General features: G+C 34.1%; 1 protein-coding gene across 1 annotated transcript in view; it reads left to right on the top strand.

Annotated features, from left to right (window-relative positions):
* Nucleotides 1–19,580, top strand: part of LOC122538403 — a gene marked incomplete at its 3' end in the record, with an annotated part of 71,548 nt that extends 51,968 nt beyond the window's left edge. The window contains exon 2 of the mRNA XM_043672439.1: nt 19,426–19,580. Coding sequence (XP_043528374.1) covers nt 19,426–19,580 — 155 coding nt within the window. The remainder of the gene's footprint in view (nt 1–19,425) is intronic.
* Between the last annotated feature and the right edge of the window lie 625 nt (nt 19,581–20,205).

Genomic DNA, 20,205 nt, shown 5'->3' with positions numbered 1-20,205 from the left:
TAATTCTATTAGTGTCGAGCCACGTGAAATGATAATTCTGCGTTCGTTAATCGAAACGTTGCTGTTGTTTTCTTTCTTCTCAGCTTGAAAGAAGAATTATTCGATTGATTGTTCTGCAATTCTCAATTCTCAATGATTCTAGTTGAAACGAGAATTTATTTAAAAGTTATTCGATAAAAGTTAACTGACATAGCACGATGGCTATTATTGTTACTTTTGAACATTTAAAAGGACTTTGAAGAGAAATTATGAATATTCAACGAGAGATATTCAATATAGAAGAATAATTATTATTACACTATAATTCTATTAGTGTCGAGCCACGTGAAATGATAATTCTGCGTTCGTTAATCGAAACGTTGCTGTTGTTTTCTTTCTTCTCAGCTTGAAAGAAGAATTATTCGATTGATTGTTCTGCAATTCTCAATTCTCAATGATTCTAGTTGAAACGAGAATTTATTTAAAAGTTATTCGATAAAAGTTAACTGACATAGCACGATGGCTATTATTGTTACTTTTTAACATTTAAAAGGACTTTGAAGAAAAATTATAAATATTCAACGAGAGATATTCAATATAGAAGAATAACTATTATTATTTATGCAAGATGGATCAGTAACTATTATCACATTTTGAAGATATAAACAAGACTATAATACGGTAATATAAAATACTTACGGTAGTATAGTTAGTTACAGTATGAACAAGGCTATAATACGTTAATATAGTTACTTACGGTATAGTTATTTCTTTTTGGAGAAATTCGAAACTTAATTTGATAATAAATACATGAAATAAATTAGAAATATAATATGTTTCTTCATTCATAATATTTTTATATTACCAGAATAGTGAATGATCGTCTATTAAGATTCTGTATATACATTATATACCTAATATCATTAATAATTAGTGACCAAAGTTAGTGAAAGTTGTGAATTTTCGTTCAAATTCAAAAGAAAATGACGAAACGTTGGAAAAATTAGGAGTGATTCTAATTCAATGGCCAGAGGCCCGGTGCCGTTCGGATCTCGTACGTACGGCTAAGAAAGGGGCAGGGGTGGAGAGATTTAAAAGCGGGGTTAAAGGGAACAGCAGCGTAGCGGATACCGGGTTAGCACCGGATTGTATCTACTCGAGCACGAAACGGTTTACATTTACTAAAAGTTTCCAATTGCATGGAGCACACCGGATATCCACTCTACTTTCCTCCTTCGGAGATGTCATTTTACTGGCGGCGATGGCCGAGGAGATGCAAGCGACGACTACCAACCTCCTCTCGTTCTCTTTCGATTTCTCCCTTTCTCTCTCTCTCTCTCTCTCTCTCTCTCTCTTTCTCTTTCTCTATTTCTCCCTCTGTCTTTAGAGGCGAACGACTTCAAAGTCGTAGCGGGGAATCGTTTCGCAAATCCTTGGAGGAGGCGTATCGGAGGGGGCCCCTTTCGTACACCGGCACCTCGATTTCACTTGGTGCGCGAACCTCACCGCCACTCGACTTTGTCTCTCTTTCTGCCTCTCGTTATCTATAATGGGTTTTCGCCGTTCTTTAGCGAACTACAGAAATCCCGTCTACCGTGTAAACTCGTTCCTTTGGTATTATGGTCTTATAATTATGCAGCGGATCTCGCGATATTGTGCCCACGCTGTCTGTTACCCTTCTCTCCTTCGCCCGACTCGGGACCGACTTTTACGGGCCGTGAGAAAAGAAGGAGCGCTATTAGGCATTCGGGAATTTTGAGTGTGTTTATTAGATTGAAATGGAGCTTGAGGTTGATAAGGCTGAAAGTGATAATGTCTGATTGAAAGCTACGATGAATACGATAATTAAGCTCTTCGGTCGACCGTGCTTCTTAATTTTAGTTTAGTTTAGATGTTTGTGGCCCTTCTTCATTTTAATTAAACACTAGTTAACAGCTTTCGATGTTACGTGTGCTGTGCAGAGATCGAAAAAAATTTTCCGTTTTTTTTTTTTTTTAAGAAAATTGTTACGCACATACTTATTGAAAATGTTTATTGAATATTTCCTCGTACAAAAAAATGGAAAAATATTTCAGTTAAATAGGAACTGCTCTAAGAGCAGTGTAGAAAGAGCATTCCTGCAAAATGTTATAGAGTACGTAACGTCATGTAACGTCATTTTTTAATAAAATTGAAGAGTCAAGACGTAACATGAAAATAAATACAAACAGAAATAAATAAATCTAATTTGTTCATCATCTGAATCTTGTAACTTCTATGCATGTATAATACTCAGTTTAAAATTTTACCAGATGTCTCATATTATGATTTTAATAATTATATTTCAATAAATATACCTAAAAGTTTTCAATGACGAGTGCTATCGCAAGTCACTGTAAAATAGATGCCAACAGAAATACGTGTGTACAAAGATCTGCACGCAAATCGTTCTGACTAGAATTTGTATTAATCTTTGTGAACCTTCCTCCAGTCAGTTGATTAGCATACCAGTAGCTGAGAAAATCGTGGATACAGAAACGAGTCGATGAAAGAGAGGAACGTAAACTACAGGTTGCTTGAAAATTCGCGAATGAACGCGGGAAAAAGAATAGAAGAAAGACCAGGGAGAAAGAAGAAGTTGTGCTTGGCTCAGTGCAATTCGCTCCCTCCTCGTTCGTTTATGGTTCCACGGTCTCGATAGTCCGATTAAAACCGACTCTAAAATCCCGTCCCAACCTACCGAAACTATCGCGCCGTTCCTATTCCGTTTTATTGTTCGAGCTACCATATGCATAGCAATAACTATGTCCGCCTCTATGATACCGGAGTCGCTGCTGCGTTTCGCCACGTTTCAACCTTAAGTACTCACCTACCCTTGCCCGTTCCGCTGACTCTGTGCAACCTTCGAATTTCCATAGCCTCTCGAGAGTGTCGCGGTTTCACTCTGTTTCCCGTATTTCTCGACCCTTTCGATCGGTTTACGATTCATTCCTCTGTCTCGCTGTTTCGTTTTGTGGTTTCTCCTTCCGACTCTTTTAAGAGGTCCTGATACTTCCTCGTTGACGACTCTTGCTTTGCAAATGGTAGACTATGGATTTTTGTGGATTTGTGGGGAATTTCAAAGCTCAAAATTGCACAGAGTGCAGGTAATGAGAAAGATGTGTAAAATGGCCGAAGCATAGTGTTTTGTACAATATTTAGAATCTCTATCGAGGTTTTATTTATCTGATTGCATTCGGGAAGTCTACAATTTATTTATTATCTAAATTTTATTATTTTATTTTTATTTACTATCTAAATTTATAAATTTAATTTAGATAATTTACTATCTAAATTTATAAATTTAATTTAGATAATTTACTATCTAAATTTATAAATTTAATTTAGATAATTTATTATCTAAGTTTATTTATTATCTAAATTTTGTTATTGTTTTATTATTATTTACTATCTAAATTTATAAATTTAAGCTAAATTTTGTTATTATTTTATTTTTATTTACTTTCATTTAATCCTTGCCTACAGGCTTAGGATGACTTCCAGTTTACGTCTTTGCCTTTTCGTTGCATGGTGGGCTACATTTACATCTATTTTCTTATCCTAATCTATTAATCGCGGTAGGAACTAGTAATCATATTTAATCTATCCTAATAATCTAATAATCCAATCTAAATTTTGTTTTTATTAACATTAGAAGCAAGTGCAATAGTTCGTTCGTTCACTTACACTGAGAAGATCATTTGTTCTATGTATTTAGTTTCCTAGTTTTAATTCTTCTATTGCAGTAAGCATAGTTTACTAAATGTTTTCTTTCTAATGTTCAGAATGCTGCTCTGTGTGTTTACTCAGATTTTTTAACTAGTGAGATGTACATTATAAATTGTAAAGTGTATTTCCGAAGTTCTAAATTTCTTTCGAGATCAGTTTGAAATGTGATGAAGATTGTATTATAATTATCGTTGATAGAAAGAAGCAAGAATAGAATTTTATAAGATCGTACAAATGTGATTTATTATTGCTCTTTCTTTACTGCTGAAGAAAGAAAACTATAAGACAGTTTTAACATCAGGCTATAGAATTTCTATTTTAGCCTTTCATACAATATTTCTTTTTTCCGAAAGCAAGTGACCACTATCAATATATCCTGCTACTACGAAAATATATTGCTATTTAGTTCTGTGTGTTTTAATACCAAGAGATATTTTTTAGCTCTTTCATAACTCTCTTATAGTCCATTTTCACAAAAAGAAAGAAATGAATTGAAAAGCAAAAAGAATCTTACATAAACTAAATGTTCCCATTTAAATAACCAAAAGTTTCAATTACAACCAACTATAACCAAAGAATTCAACCAAATGTTTATCCGAGCCAAAATTTCGTTTAAATAAATCACTATAAATCCACCATAGCAGAAAGAAGAATCAGTGGTCTTTCATTGACATGAATTCCAAATTATATGAACTATAATATCTGTACCCTGGCGTATAAAGCGGGATCTTGTCGAATGTACGTACACACGTACACACAATACTAACTTATGGCGAGAAACGCAACATCGAAATAGGCCACTGCGAATCGAGCAGCTATCCGTCGCGTCGCTTTCAACGAAAGTGGCCACGGAATCGTCTCGGTGCCTCGCACCGCCTACTACCGACGACGATACAAACGAAGAGCCGAGAGATCGAAAGTGATTAAGACCGGGCGGCGGGCGGCCCGGCACCGCTGTGCGTGCGTGCAAAACGCAGCATAGTAGGTCACAGTGACGTTAAAGGGTTATCAAATGGCCGTAGCGTAAAGGCGTTTTGGCGGCGAAAGGGCGAACGGCAAGCAACCACGATGCCACGATCCGTATTGGCATACGGATGCTTACGGGAGAGGTCTGCGAACACGTGTAGCCGAGCTGCCTTCCCCTCCCAACGCCAAGCTAGGCTGTCTGACAGTTTGGCATGTTGCCTTCCACTGGCCTTCTGCCGCCGCCATCGCCATCGCCATCGCCATCGCCAGCATCAGGGACGCTGCGTATCGGCCTGTTGTCCTCGTGTCGACACTGTCGACACACGCGACACGCTTCCACCTGTACGCACACGCCCCGTCATTTAATCGTCACCCGGAGTAAATCGGTCAATCCGTGGCACGGAACTCTCGACGATTGGCCGTGCGCGCGCTATCTGTAAGTATATATAAAGAGCACTGTATAGAAAAGAAAAAAGAAAAAAACAACACTCGTTGAAAAGCCCCCCGGAAAACCACGTAACTACTACCAGAGGCCGTGTTTTCTCCGTGAATTCGGCTATTTTATGGGGACGTTGGACGATGGTGTACGATGGAAATCGTCGGCTAGCAACCGGGAGAAGTTCGATCGTTGTTGTTGCCGTTGTGCGGCCGAATGTGTTCATTTACATTCGATTTTTAGGATAGTGTACGTATAGGTGGGTACAGTCGGTCGCGAAAGGCTGCGTGCGTTTGGCAAAACTTTTAATATCTGAAAGAAAATGGAGAATCGATTTGTTCATCGAGTTGAAATTCTACTTGGAAAGATGAGATGTTCACTGGGATATATAATTTTGGAGAAATGATGTTTACTGGGAAGTACTATTTTCATTGTTATTATTATTAAATTATCAATATTTGAGAAATAGTCTGATATATTTTGAATTTTAAAGAAATGACGATGTTTCTTATATTTCTTTACTAGAAAATAGCAAGTAAGTTAAAACAAAATCGTGCTTCTCGATTTATTTATACGCCTTTTCAAACAACTGTAAGAAAACTTTGTCTTCAAACACTTCAGAAACAGTCTAATTTTAACCAACAAATTAATTAAGATGAAAAGTCGAGAACGTTTCTTTTTTTGTTTGAAATATATTTGTCATATTGACAGATGCATGCAGACTTCTGTGACTGACTGTATGCAGGAGAGTCGTGCTGCAGCACGGCGTGACGTGTTAGGGAATGATTAATGAAATGGTTTTGTTGCTCACGGTCCATGGTTGCGGCGACTGGATTTTTGTTTTTACAAAGATGCAAAACGTTTTGGCAGATTTTGTGGAAATGAAAGATTTTGTTTATTTACGGGAGCAAACGGCGGGCATAACGGCAGCGTTTGTTTTATTTACGGATTGATGAGTATCGTGACAGAGAAATATTTTTCCGAATAAATTGCGCGGGATTATCTGATAAAATATGAACGATATATAGAAAAAAAAAAAAAGAAAAAAAAAGAACGTCAAAGCACGAACTGTCGATAACAGTAGGATACCAAGGTATGTATTCTCATTTTATTGTATTTCGCTTTCGAATTTTATTCAACAATACTTTATCCTCTTTGTTCTTTTTAACTTTTCATTTGTTCTTTTTTCAAGAGAGCTCCATAATGGATAATGACATAGAACAATCGTAAATCGTTTTAACTAAAATAATTATAAATCTTTTTATCTGTGGCATAATACACAAGGTGTGTTCGTTTTTTTAATATAAATAATTTTAAATCTTTTTTATCGAAGAATCCGAATTTTTGTGAATATTCTACTGATTGTGAGCTGGGATACCATTTTTATTATTTATTGCCATGGCTCATCGAAAAAGAAATGCGAGTGGTAGTCGGCCTGACCAAAAAGAGGTATTACTACTGAAAGATAGTACAAACGCTAGACAACTTTTATACTATGTATTGTATTTTCGCAATCTGTGAAAGTTGAACGTTTTAGTATTTTTAAATAAAATGATAAAACTACGGATTCCTGTGTAAATTCATATTTCTATATAAATAATTGAAAATTTACTAAATATTCTAACAGGTTCTATATAGTGTATAGCATACTAGTTCATGCATAGATTTAAATCTCACTCTTACTGAGAGCGTAACAACAATAAAATGCTATATGATCTTATTTTAAAGCAACATCAACTGTTCTACATTTTGCAACATTTCTGCAAGTTTCCATACATTAACATACTCTCCAGGAAACTTTAGAAAGTTTTGCAACAGCAGTTCTTCTCTCGAAACAAGTGATATAAAACTTACTAGAATGGCGTGAAGATGCTGTAATAATAGAAAGGAGGAATGCAAAACGCGTTCCTTCCAAGGCTTGTTATACGTACTTATTGTTCACGGCTCGAAAGTTGGCTAGCGAATGCAGGTCTTTGATTTATGGTATAATAGAACGAAATTCAGCATAACTCTGTAAACAAGACATATGCATGTTTGACTGAGACACTGACACTTACATATATCATTCACAGTGGTTCGCAAAAATATGTATCTTGAATTTTGAAAATCGAAATATCAAGCTTTAAAACGAGCTCAGATTTTGTTACTGTACGGTTCTCTTTTTACAAAAATTATAATTTTATTCACTTATTATTTAATTTATGTCGAAGAACAATTAGTTTAGTAAATATTCTATCTTCAATCTATGAAATACACGAACGGTCGATTCTTGTTGTTGACATTGTCCAGATTAGACTATTTCTCCATTGGCAAGTTCGCGTACAAACGAAATTCCTCCTGAAAACATACAAAATATCAATTACAAACTTCCATTCCTCCGTCACGTCACTACCAAACACAACAATGTTCTCGATTTCTCAAATTCTACGCAGTACAAACATCCAGCGCACGACAGACCGGCCGATTCTGACTGATCGAGCCTGGCCAAATGAAATTGCGCCAGCGTGGAATAGTTGCACGTGGTGGTGCCGTGGAATCTAGCGATCCGGGATTAAGAATTCTCGCACGTGACGTCAGACTTAAACGGCCATCGTCGACGAAGCAGTCTCACGCGGTATCCCAGATTCGAATGTCGCGATACACTCGGTAGCCGTGCTCTCCTATGGGAAAATTATTCGCTCGCGTCGCGAAGCCAGGCCGCGCGATATCTCCGATAGCCGGCGGGATTTCTACAACGACCTCGCCTATTTGCAATAACAGTTCGCCTTTCCCGAAGAATGAAAACGCGACGTGTCGCCGCTCGCCAGCGGATAAGGAACGCGTCGTTTCAGCCGCAGCTCGGATAACCTTTTATTTCGCGCCGCATCGCCACACCGAAATGGAAATTAGATCGACGTTTACGTATGAGACGTGTAAATCGATAGCGGGGACGGATTTAAATAATGTAGCCGCCGGGGTAAACGGCGTGCAGGCGAGTCGATACCGCCGCGGGGAATCTCGCGAGCCGTTCTCCCTTCCCCATCCACCCCGCGATAAATTCCGATTCGTGGACATGGGAAATAGGGTCTCTTTCCCAGGTACAGGAAATGTAAAAGCGCAAGGAGATTGTTGCGGCAGATAACGGATATTGCGAGAGATCGCTCTATTTGTAGAACGTAACTGATTTATGCAGTTTCGGAGCACACGGATATACCGAATCTCTATTCTGCCGGTGTATTTGCGCGCGTTTGCTTGGGCATGGCGCATGAAGCGTGATTTTGGAAATCTTGCGCGAGTACCATTTATATTCCGACAGTTCCGAGGATTGTAGATACATCTGTTTAGATATTTGAAAAAGTAGAATAGACATTAATTTAATTTGCCAACTGGATCGTGCAACTAGAAAGTTAGATATTCGTACAACTACTTTTATTGATTTTCAGACGCGATGATGTTTGAAAGATTATTACTTCACGTGTTCTTGAATTAATTGTCTTTTGATGTATTAACATGCTCGTTTCAATTGGTGAAAATTAAATTTTGATGTTAATTAAGATTTGGATAACAATCGTGCGTACATTAGAGTTAATTAATTTCGTGTATTTCATATGAGACACATTGTATGTGTTATTTAAATTCTTGAATCGTACTGAATAATAATAGATTAAATACCAAAATTATGTCAGAGAGTTTGAACAAATTAAACGATTCGTAAAATTGTCTAACCGAAAGGAACATTGATTTCATATTAATATTGCATTTGAAAGTTCTCATTCTATAACCACATATGTTTCTCCACAATGTTCACAAATGACAAAAATATATTCATCAATTATATAATTCATTTTTACAATCTTCACACCATAAAATTACAGAAGAAAGTCAAATGTACATATATACAATATCTTCTCAATACGAACCAACTTTCGAAATGTTCCAATAAATTACTTCAAAGCACAAAATTTCTTAAACGAAGAAGCGATGTTTCAATGGGGTGAAGAATTCGCTGATAATTCCGTCATTTTGTTAACGTTCCGTACATTATCACGAAACGAGTCAGATATACGTGTACATTCTCCGCGAATTAACAGGTTCAGAAAACTTTCGAGCAAATTACTCCGACAGCTTTGAAGCATAAATTTCGCAATTAGACAGCATAATCGCGTTTAAAGGAACGATATTCGAATGGGAGCCACGAAGACATTTATTCAGCGAAGCACTACGCTTAATTTGTCGGCGGAAGAAGAAACAGGCTAATTGGATTACGCCGTTGCGCCGGGCCAGCGTTTTTACAACATCGGCCGGAATGAAGAATGCAAAAGGGAATGATGTACGTAGCTACGTCGGTGGAGGGAAGTAAAAACGGGGGTGGAAGAAGGGCGAAGGGGACGAGAAGTAAATCCAGCGTAGCGTGGTATCACTGACATCCCGGGAACTACATGGGCCGTGGTGGTCAACGTACCATAACATTATATCTATCCCACGTAGCCTATAGCTAGTATTTCTTTCGGACATGTGACTGGAAAACCACCCCTTAGGTATCACCAGCAGCGCAGGACAATGTGCTCGACTTAGGCTGATCTTATTTTCCTCCCCGAGACACAACCGTAATTTCATATATGAAATCATATTTCCGAAGTCTCCCGCGACGTTACCGCGCGTGTGTCTCGAGGTCTGGCCCGATTATTATTTCTCTTATACAATGGACAATCGGATTCGCGCTACGAATTATTTTAATAACGCGATTTTTGCAAACGATTAGTTATTTAGGAACGTTGGGCTGAATGAAGGTTCGATAATTATAATTGTCAACTCTGATTATTCGTCATGTGCTTTTGCAAAAATTAATAAAATTATAGATAAGAAGGTTATTTCTATACAATATAAAAATTGTGTGGAAATAGTTATGTAATTATTTTCATGTGTAAAATTAAAAATTATGGAAATAATTATGTAATTATAAAAATTGGTGGAAAAATTGAAATATAGGAAACAAGGTAGAATATTCGTTATAATTTTTCAATAAGTCTCCATTTAAATTCTATTTCTTTAAAAGCTGTTTCGAGAAACTAGGATTTTCACACAAAATAATAAAAATATAATTATTGTTATATAATTTTTTAATAAGTCTCCATTTAAATTCTATTTCTTTAAAACCTGTTTTAGGAAACTAGGATTTTCACACAAAATTTGAATTGGTATATATGAAGAATATTTATATACGATCTTTTAAATTTCTTGGATATATTTTTTAGGAAGACATAATGAAGATCATAAGAGAACGACACGGTGGTATTTTATTTTAGAACAATTTTGAAATCAAATACTTTGTCAACCAATCAGATATTATTAAAACCGATTCTTTCATTAAATTTAGACATGGGGTTTCCTTAAATAATATATTTAAGTAATATATATTAGTATAAGTACTATATATTTAAGTAATATTATATTAAGTAATATATATTAAGTAATATATATTTTTATTTCCCTTATAAAACATTAAGGGAGATAAAATTATTACCGTACGTTAGATATTAGCTATCATTAATTTTTAAACATTAAAATCAAAAAAGCAACACGAAATTGTACTCATTATATTTTTCCTTTGTAAAAACTTCATATGTAGCTTTTAATTTTTAATGTAGCTTTTAATGGTGTTTTAAATTGAAACAAAAGGAATTTGATAATGATATGGAGAAATTTGCATTGTGAAAAAGAAATGATGTGGAATTAAGTGAACGAATTGAAGTGAATTAAAAGAAATTATGTATATTTTTATTTAGATACTGTTTATATTAAATGTTTATTTTATTGTTTGTTATATTTATGTTATTGTTTGTTTATTTTCGAATATAATGTTACTTAAAATCTTTAAAAATTATACAGAAGGAACAAAAGAATTTTTTAAGAATGATTAAGAATATTTTAAGAATTTATAAAGTTCAAGTTAAATTTGTCATCAAATAATCGAGAAGGAGGAAAGCTTCCCACAAATATTGTCTCGAAACCAAGCATACTAAGAATTTTTTACTTCTGTCTCTCTGACGAAAAAAAAAAAGAAAAAAAGTTGAAATTAAAATAAAAGCGACGCGTAGATTCAAGCCTCGTCCCCCCGACGGCTTCGTTCCCGACAATTGTGACTGTATTCTTCGTGTTTTCAATCGTCCGTTGTGCCACGAACGTAGGCGGACATACAAATGTTTCGTTTCGACGGAGCAAAGTATTTTCGTTCGAACGGTACGGTTGTGTAGACAGGTAAAAGGAAGCGCGGTGGAAGTACCTGAGAAAGTGGGGGATTTGCGTAGTTGAAGAGCGAGAAAGAGAACCGGAGAGCTTATCAAGAGCTTTAAGTTTTGCTCACAGAAGCAGTGAAGCAAGGGGAGCGCGGTCTCTGGCTTAATCCTGTATTGTAAACTAGGCAGCGTACAACCAGCCAAGTTTTCTACCTTGTGCCACTCACCTTCTATACTTGTTATTTCCTTTCTTCCCCCCATCGCTACCCACCCTTTCCAAAAGGGTGAAAGACAGCATGGGTTAATCTGTCCTTTGGGAATAACTCGAAACACAGAACAAAAGCTTCCGTTCTTTCAGTTTCTCTTTCTCTCTCATTCGTTTCTTTCTTCTTCATCGTTCTTTGTACATAATCTTAACCCTTTGCGCAATCAACGATACGTCCTCTTTTTGTTCGCCACTTTATTCGCTCCGTGTAAATCTTTAAGTGGAATTTGCTTAAGCATCATCAGAGGTGCAAGTTGTAAAAACGAGTGCCAGTTTCGCGGCATTTGTTGCCCGCGTTGCGAGAAACGAGGGGTGTTTATTGAAGTAATTCACCGAGATAAAGGTTTACGCGCGATTATTGTTTCTTTTTTGAAACGCGTTGAATACTGGTTGATTTCATACTACTTACAGCACGTTACTGAGACGTCCAGTTTCGTTTCTTTCAATTCTATTTCATTTGGAAAAAGTTTCTTAGAAATTGTAGGATTTTTACATTTTAGTGAGTGAAAGTTTCAATTTTGCTGAGTTCCATTTTATTCTAATAATGAAAACAGATACGAATGGAAAGCAATAATTGTCGAATACACATTGCCGTTTTTAAATTGCTATTTCATAAATCGTATAATTTATCTTGTCGTTTGTAATTTATTTTGAACAACATAAATTTGTCGAACATACATCATAGTCTTGCATTCTACTAAATATCTTAAAACTGCGAATTATCTTTATATAAGAAACGATAAAAATTATTTTGAAAATATGAACTAATTTAGATTTGTGTGAATAATGCACTAGGAATAATTACATGTTGTTATGTATTCTAATAATTCACTACTACTAAATATTTGTTCATTTGCACGTTTAATTGTTGATTATCAAAAGTAATTGAATTCGATTTACATTAGTGAAGTGATCGAAACGAATACGAAATGAATAGTTATAGAGATGCAGTAATTTGAACACATAAATAATTGTAATTTTGCATTGGTGTGTCAATGAAATACAGCAGTGAAGCAATAAAAATCAATAGAGTTAACTATAGAAATCAATAGAGTTAAATCATTAGAAATGATAGAATTAAATTAAAATTAAAGATCTATCTAATTTTGCTCAATTTTGGACACTTTTCGTTCCCTGTGTATATAATAAATTCATTTTACGTATAATATACATAGAATGTTAGATTTTATCAATTATTGAAAATTTTTCAAAAAAATTAGATAGTTTTTCAAAAGTAAGATAGAAACAGAATGTTATCGAGTGATATTAAACATACAGTTTTCCACATGAAATGACGTAATTATGTACATTATGTATATATTAGTAGTATTTCCATAATGTAATAATATTACAATATTAATTGTAATATTATTAGTAAATTAATTAATAAATATATATAATATTAATTATATATTAATAATATATAATTAATATTAAAATAATAATAATATATATATATAGTATTACTATTATTATTATAATATTAATTATATATTATTAATATAATAATTATATATTACAATAAGAGTAATACTATATATATTATTACTATTATTATTATAATATTAATTATATATTATAATAATAGTAATACAATATATATATAGCAATACAATATATATATGTATATATAGCAATTACAGTGAGTAATTGTGTTAAATAAAGTTTCCGCAATATGGTTACATTTACGATATCACGCAAAGTTAATTAATGATCTTCTATTCTTGTAAACACAGACGAAACTCTAACAACAAATTCGTTTATAATAACCCACGACACTTAAATTCCACTGCGTTAAAACATTCTTCCCCCTTTGCAAAGCATTCTCGCAACAGCGAACTCAATATTCAGAGTTAATATCGCTGGATGGAAGATTTATTTCTGCTTTGGAACTTGAAATTCTCGCGTTTATGCTAAATCATGTCCACGACTTCGTATTCCAGCCACGTGTCGCGTTTTACCGTAGTTCGGCATAAAGCTAACCGTATATTCGTGGCCGCGATGCAGGCACACGTGAATCTTTTCAATTCCAACCGGTATATAAATTACGAGGAGAGCTCACTCTCTCTCTCTCTCTCTCTCTCTCTCTCTCTCTCTCTCTCTCTCTTTGGTGCTTTCATACTTCGAAACGGGATTCCTTTGCGATCCCAGTTAAATGGTCCGTCCTGTAAAAAAGCTCACTCGCCAGCGATGTTAAAACCCACGCCTGTTGGATTTCTTGCTTATCGTGCAATAAATGTATACAACTCGAAAAAGGTAACTTACCTTTATGTAGAATCGCGATGGAGGAAGATGAGCGGCCAGGTAGCTGCTCGCCCCGCTACGCCGTCGCTACTTTCATACATTTATTTATGAAGCGCTATGAATAAATGGATGCTGGTCCCTCCTCTCGCGCTTAGTGTTTCAGAAAGCTGATATCGTGTTGTTCGTACACGGACATACCGAATATAATGGTTGTTCGGGGAGTACCTTGTCAAATCGATTAGCTCATTTCTCGATGTCTGCCGTCGTGTCCTGTTTTGAAACGGAACTATCAAAATGGTCGGAGATATGATAATTTTGCGAAAGAAAAATCCCGATAGACGTGAAAGTTTTCACGTGGGGAATTATTTTCCAATGAAAATTTGAATTCCAAAAGTATAGTATGTACTGAGTGTTTAAAATTGCCTGTGCGATATTAGCATGTATATATAATTTTTATGTTGTATATTTTTTTATCAACTTGTTAAATGTATATTATATATAATATATATATTTTACTTGTTAAATGTATATTATATATAATATATATAATATATATATTTTATTTGTTAAATGTATATTATATATAATATATATAATATATATATTTTATATATAATTTTTATGTTGGATATTTTTTTATCAACTTGTTAAATATAATTCCATTTTATAATTGTCGTTTATCTTTCAAACTTCCTTCTGTTTGAATTTTAAATAAAATAGAGTAACAAAGTGACTTGTAATTTGTACAATTTATCTAAAAAGTTTCGTTTGTTTTATTACAAGCTTATTACCGTTACATACGAGAGTTTATTAATACTAATAACTTCTATCTTACGAATTATGAAATTCCACTAGTAATATTGATTTACAGAAGAACCTTGGTGTTGGATTTCAAATTGAATTCAACTTATTAAAACCTTACAAAGTATCTTATTTCATTATACGTTACAATGTTGTATATGTTGTAAATTCTTTTTTTTTACCGTGTAATCTTCATGAAACCGTAATTATAACGGGTATTGTATAACTTAAACAATTTCCATCAATATTTAAAGAAGATTATATTTCAATCTTATGAAACAAACCATTTTTAGTTTGTTAAAAACTAAACGTTGCGTTAATGTAGCATTTTTATTTGCAGTTCTTCTTAGTCAATTTATATCATTAAATACTATTTTTTATTTACTGGAACTACGAAAGAAACTTGGAACAAATATATTGACAGATTATAATTTCAAAGATTTATTTAATATTTCTACATTATTATGTCTCAAGCTCGATTCTACGATTTCATAAATTCAAAGGAGGTATTTATAATATTGAATTGAAGTATTTATAATATTACAATAGATCATGACATCTAACAGCATGAAATAATCAACACCCAACTCTCGATAAAAACACAGATGAACAACTATCTTCTTCGTATACCAATTAAACGCAGGAAATAATCATTTCTGAAAGAAATCTCAGCAGTTCAAAGACCTCCGCCAGGAAAGGGCCAGATTAATAAACGCGATAAACCGTGGGCTCGCGCATCGAAGGATATTCCACTTCCTTAATTTCCGACAAATTTCACCCATCCCCATTAGCAAGCAAACAGAGAGAGAAAGAGAGAGAGAGAGAGAGCGAGCTCTGAAACACGGAGGGTGGCCACGTTGTGTCGTTCATCATGCCGGCCCGGTTTTATCGTCTCCACGTTCGACCGATTTGAGCAACGAAGAAAATACAAAGTCAAAGGGCCGGAAGACACGAAGAATTGGAAGGAACAGCCGTTCATCGAAGGAAATTCGCTCCCGCCGCCTCTTTTCCGGCTCGCCTAACCTGAAAAACCGTATTCTTCTGTGCCGCGTTACTTTGAGCTCGCTGCCACGAGGCGAACGTCTGCGAGAGAGCTCGGAAACGAGAGGAACGAGGGAGGAATGGTCGCTGTGCGAGCGCGAGGGCAAGTGAAAAGGTCGCGCAAAGGGATGGGCATGTAATTAACGAGTATTCTCAATAAGACGGTCGACGAGCCGGGAGAAAGGGAAGGGAGTAAAGCTGAAGAGAAAGCGTCGAAGGAGAAAGCTAGTGATGGGATCAAGTATGAACTAAGTACGATTTATATCATGTAAACAACGTTCGAGTCTCATATAGCTACCGAAGAAATGAAAATTGAATTGTCTTTGAACGATCCTCTTCAGACATTTTGACGAATACAGATACATAATATACTTAAATTAGAGTCTAATTATAATGTGGCTAAATCGGAAAGTGTTATTCTTATTGATAAATATATTTCAGTAATATAACAGTAATACAACATTGTAATTTCATTTGTATCGAAAATTATTATTTATTCTGTTCTCTGGAGTTATATGATTTACTTCTGATGAAAAGTAGTCCACAATAATTAATTGATAATTTTAGTAAGCTTGTAATAATGGATACTTAGAATTCGATTACTTTTAAGAGATTTAATTTATTTGCACAATAAAGTATATAATGATAGTTACAAATACAGGTGCGTGTTTCAGGATTTCAAAACAATTAGCGTGAATAATATAAATCAGTTTTATAATTATCAATTTCATAACATAAGTATTTACATGGTTCTGAATTATTGTAAATATTTGTAAAATACAATTCAAGTGAATCATTTTAATTTAAATATGATAAATGCAGTTAAAAGAATAGCTAATTAGTATAAAATAAAAAGCAGAAACATCTTATTTAAGTGAGCTGAAATATATATTCAGGTTCAATGTCGAGATATTACAGGGATTGAAATAGATGAAAATTTATATTATTTATATAATTCTGTGAAGTGTCAGTTATTTATTCAGAAATGAAACATGGAATCTGTGTGTCCTTGTTCCAGATTAAACATCGCAGAGGATTGATTTTAGTTATAGCGAGATGTAGAAAATTAGCATAGTAGAAACTAAATAAAAATATAAACCTCCCGATGGAATTGCGCCAAGTGTCTAATTTACCTAATTTAATATCATCCCCGATGAGCAACAATTGAATCCTAAGGACCCCTCCATTTTGTACCAAACGTGACTTGATTTCGTATACAAAACTTGATCCCATCGCTAGAGGAAGCTCAAAGCTTTGAACCGCCTCGCGCGTTCACCTGTTAAATAAAATACATTTAAATGCCGGCGGCACGTTGCCGCGCGTGAAAACTATTGACTCCTCACCCCTGACTCGAACACCCTTTCACTGTTTCTTCCATCTCTCGCGTGCTCTGCGCGAGGCAGCTTAATGAGCGTCGCTCGCGTCTCGTTGCAAACCATCCTGTCTCCGGATCTTTCTTTCATTTTAGTCTCCTCCTCCTGTTCTCTGGCCCTGTCTCCTGTATTTCTCGCCGTGCACGCGTCAACACGTGACAGGTAGCGGCCGGGTGAAACGTCTGGCGAAACGAGAGACGTTTCACTGAAAAATGCGTGAAAACTAGGGGGAACGAAGTATCGCGTTATTGGAAGAACCGTGAAGTTGTGTTTTGGCGAGCGCGCTCTCGCGAAGCTCGTTCCATCAACAGGTTTCGGGCGATGCGAACTAGTTTCGGTCGGCTTTGTACTTGAAAGAAGCCTACGGTACCTGTATCGCGAAATTCAATTTAACTGTCTGTCGCTTGTTGAATCGTCGAAGCGATTCTCTGCCGGTGCTGCGCTGAGAGAGATGGCAGGAATTGCGTGCAACGTTGAATTTTAACGCTTGAACTTTACGGCAGTAGCTTTGTTGGAATATTTTACAACGGTGGGGTAATTTAACGTTTGCAGAAACTTTTCGTTGCCAAATAATAATAATAATAATAATAATAATTCGACTGCGGATATATTTATACATTTATGGGACAAAAATGTACAGAAGGTAGATTTAGGTTTAAATTCTTTAAACTTAATTCAATTAGTCCATAACTGTGTAAACTTCCGCAGTTTACTAATGATACCAATACAATAATGTTAGTATACTGTATTAATATAATATACTATACTAATACTAATATTATATTTGAACAAAATAATATAATATTATACTAATGGTAATAATATAATGTTAATTATAATAAATAAATATAATAATATTAATTATAATATAAATTTATTATAATATTATAAATTATTATAATATTAATTATAATAAAATAATATAATATTATACTAATAGAAATAATAAAATATTATACTAATAGTATATAATAATAATAGCTAAAAATTTCAAAAAACTTAATTACCTTTTTATTGCAAAGTATTTTAACAAGACTAGAAGTTATAATTTACATTTATACAAGAGATTCTTTTCCATATTTCATTATAATTATAACTTTTAAATTGTTTCCCTTATTTTTATTTATTTTAGTTCTTCGTTTATATACTTCATACTTCTTTCCCTCTGCTTTATGTAATCATTAAAGAGCTAAATAAAGTTTGTTTTATTTTTACGACTGAAGAGAAAGATAGAAAAAAGTTTTCTACAAACTCCCATAGAAATGCTCGCAAATAACAGATTACAGGAAAAAGTCTTTCCTTTCAATGTGAAAGATCTTTCTTTTCCTTTGATGTCTCTTTATTTTTGTATTTTTAATTTTACAGAAGAACTCTTTTGTTATGAAGGAAATGCCAGAACTTCCCCGAACTTCACCTTATATTTTATTTACGCCTTGCGTTTTATTAATAGAATCAACGAATATTGCACAGAAATAAATTCATGTCAAATTTGAGCGAATAAACTTATTTTTAACTTAGAAATTATGAATGAAATGAAATAATTAACTCCTCAGCGACAGCTTCTACGTATCGTATAAGTCGTCGAGAACTGTTAAAAAATCCATTCATCTTCATGACGGAAGTCAATGTAGCATCAACTTTAAAATATGAAATGAGAAGTTTGAATAATACGAAACAAAGAAGTAAATCATACAATAAAATGATACTAGTGTATAAGATGATACTATAGTGTACAAGATATATAATAGTGAAATATAAAACATTACAAGTTTAATATAAAATAATAAAATAATATAAAACAAAGAATTATATTTATAGCATGGCATAGCTGATTGTGTATAAAAAAAAAAACAAATTGAATACTTTTATAGAAATTTATGTAAATTTTCTCATTGTTGTCGAAAAGTTAATGAAATTACAACGAACAAACATAGAAAGAGTGAAATTACTTCTTACTGACGATGGTGATTAATAACTGATATGATTATAACTGACAAACGTAAGAGTAATAAAGTAATTATCATTTAACAATGAAATGAATGAATATAAACGAGGAGACGAGTTGGACAGTCAGCGCTGCAATCACGCAATGTTAGTTGGATAGTCGCGTCAATGACGTGTTATTCTCCTTGTTCGACGGTCATCCTATATTCTTTCGTTTCATTTTATTTATCTTCCATCCCGGGATTCCATTTACGACAGACCAACACGTCGTCGTCAACGTCATCGTATAGTAGTTCTTCTCTCCGATTCATTCCATTTCGTTTCGCCCCCGTTCGCCAAGCTTCTCTGCTCATCCCGCATCGCCACCCGGAAAATAGATATTGTTATACTGGACGTACTCGCTATATTCCGCAGATACGTTCGATAAATATCAGAAACGAAGCGTCTTGTGGCTGTGCCGCGGATGGACGTGGTCACCTTTTATATGATGGAAGATCTGAACCTAGTAAAGGTGAGACACATCAACGTGAAGAATATTGCGAGAAAGTTGAAGTAACATTAATGCCAAAGTAATTTTAACCTTGATTTCTCTTGATTTCTCTTGAGTTTGATTATACGGAGAACACAGAGCTTTGTATTTAAATTGTTACGTGGACTTTGAATTTTCTATATGTGCTTGCTTGAATAAATATTCCATAATTACTTATATAATCGTTAATAAATATTTCATAATTACTATATAAACGTTAATAAATATTTCATAATTACTATATAAACGTTAATCTGACAGAAACAACATTATAATTTCTTTTCCATTCGGATGGAGAAAATTTCAGAAAGGATTTTTAATTTTTCTTTTCTTTTTGTTTCACCAATAGAACAATCTTGTAGAAATCAGAATGGAAGATTTATTTAAATGAATGAGACATGAAACATTGTATAATATTATAGTATGTTTTTTATACATATATACAATTAATTCCTTTCGAATGTAACATATTATGAAACTGTGTGATAAGCATTGTTCAAACACATTCAATTTATATTAATAAATATCATATTATTAGCATGAAAGTAAATTTAGACGTGTTTCGATAGAATTGTGTTGTATTTATACACTTTACATTTCCAAGTATTTTTAGAAATGTTGAAATAGTGAATTATCATTCGCACAGAAGAACATGTGATTTAAAA

The sequence above is a fragment of the Frieseomelitta varia genome, unplaced genomic scaffold, assembly GCF_011392965.1.
Source record: "Frieseomelitta varia isolate USP_RPSP 00005682 unplaced genomic scaffold, Fvar_1.2 scaffold_993, whole genome shotgun sequence".
Taxonomy (NCBI): domain Eukaryota; kingdom Metazoa; phylum Arthropoda; class Insecta; order Hymenoptera; family Apidae; genus Frieseomelitta; species Frieseomelitta varia.
The sequence above is the reverse complement of the archived record's forward strand: the minus strand, read 5'-3'. Positions and strand labels throughout refer to the sequence as shown.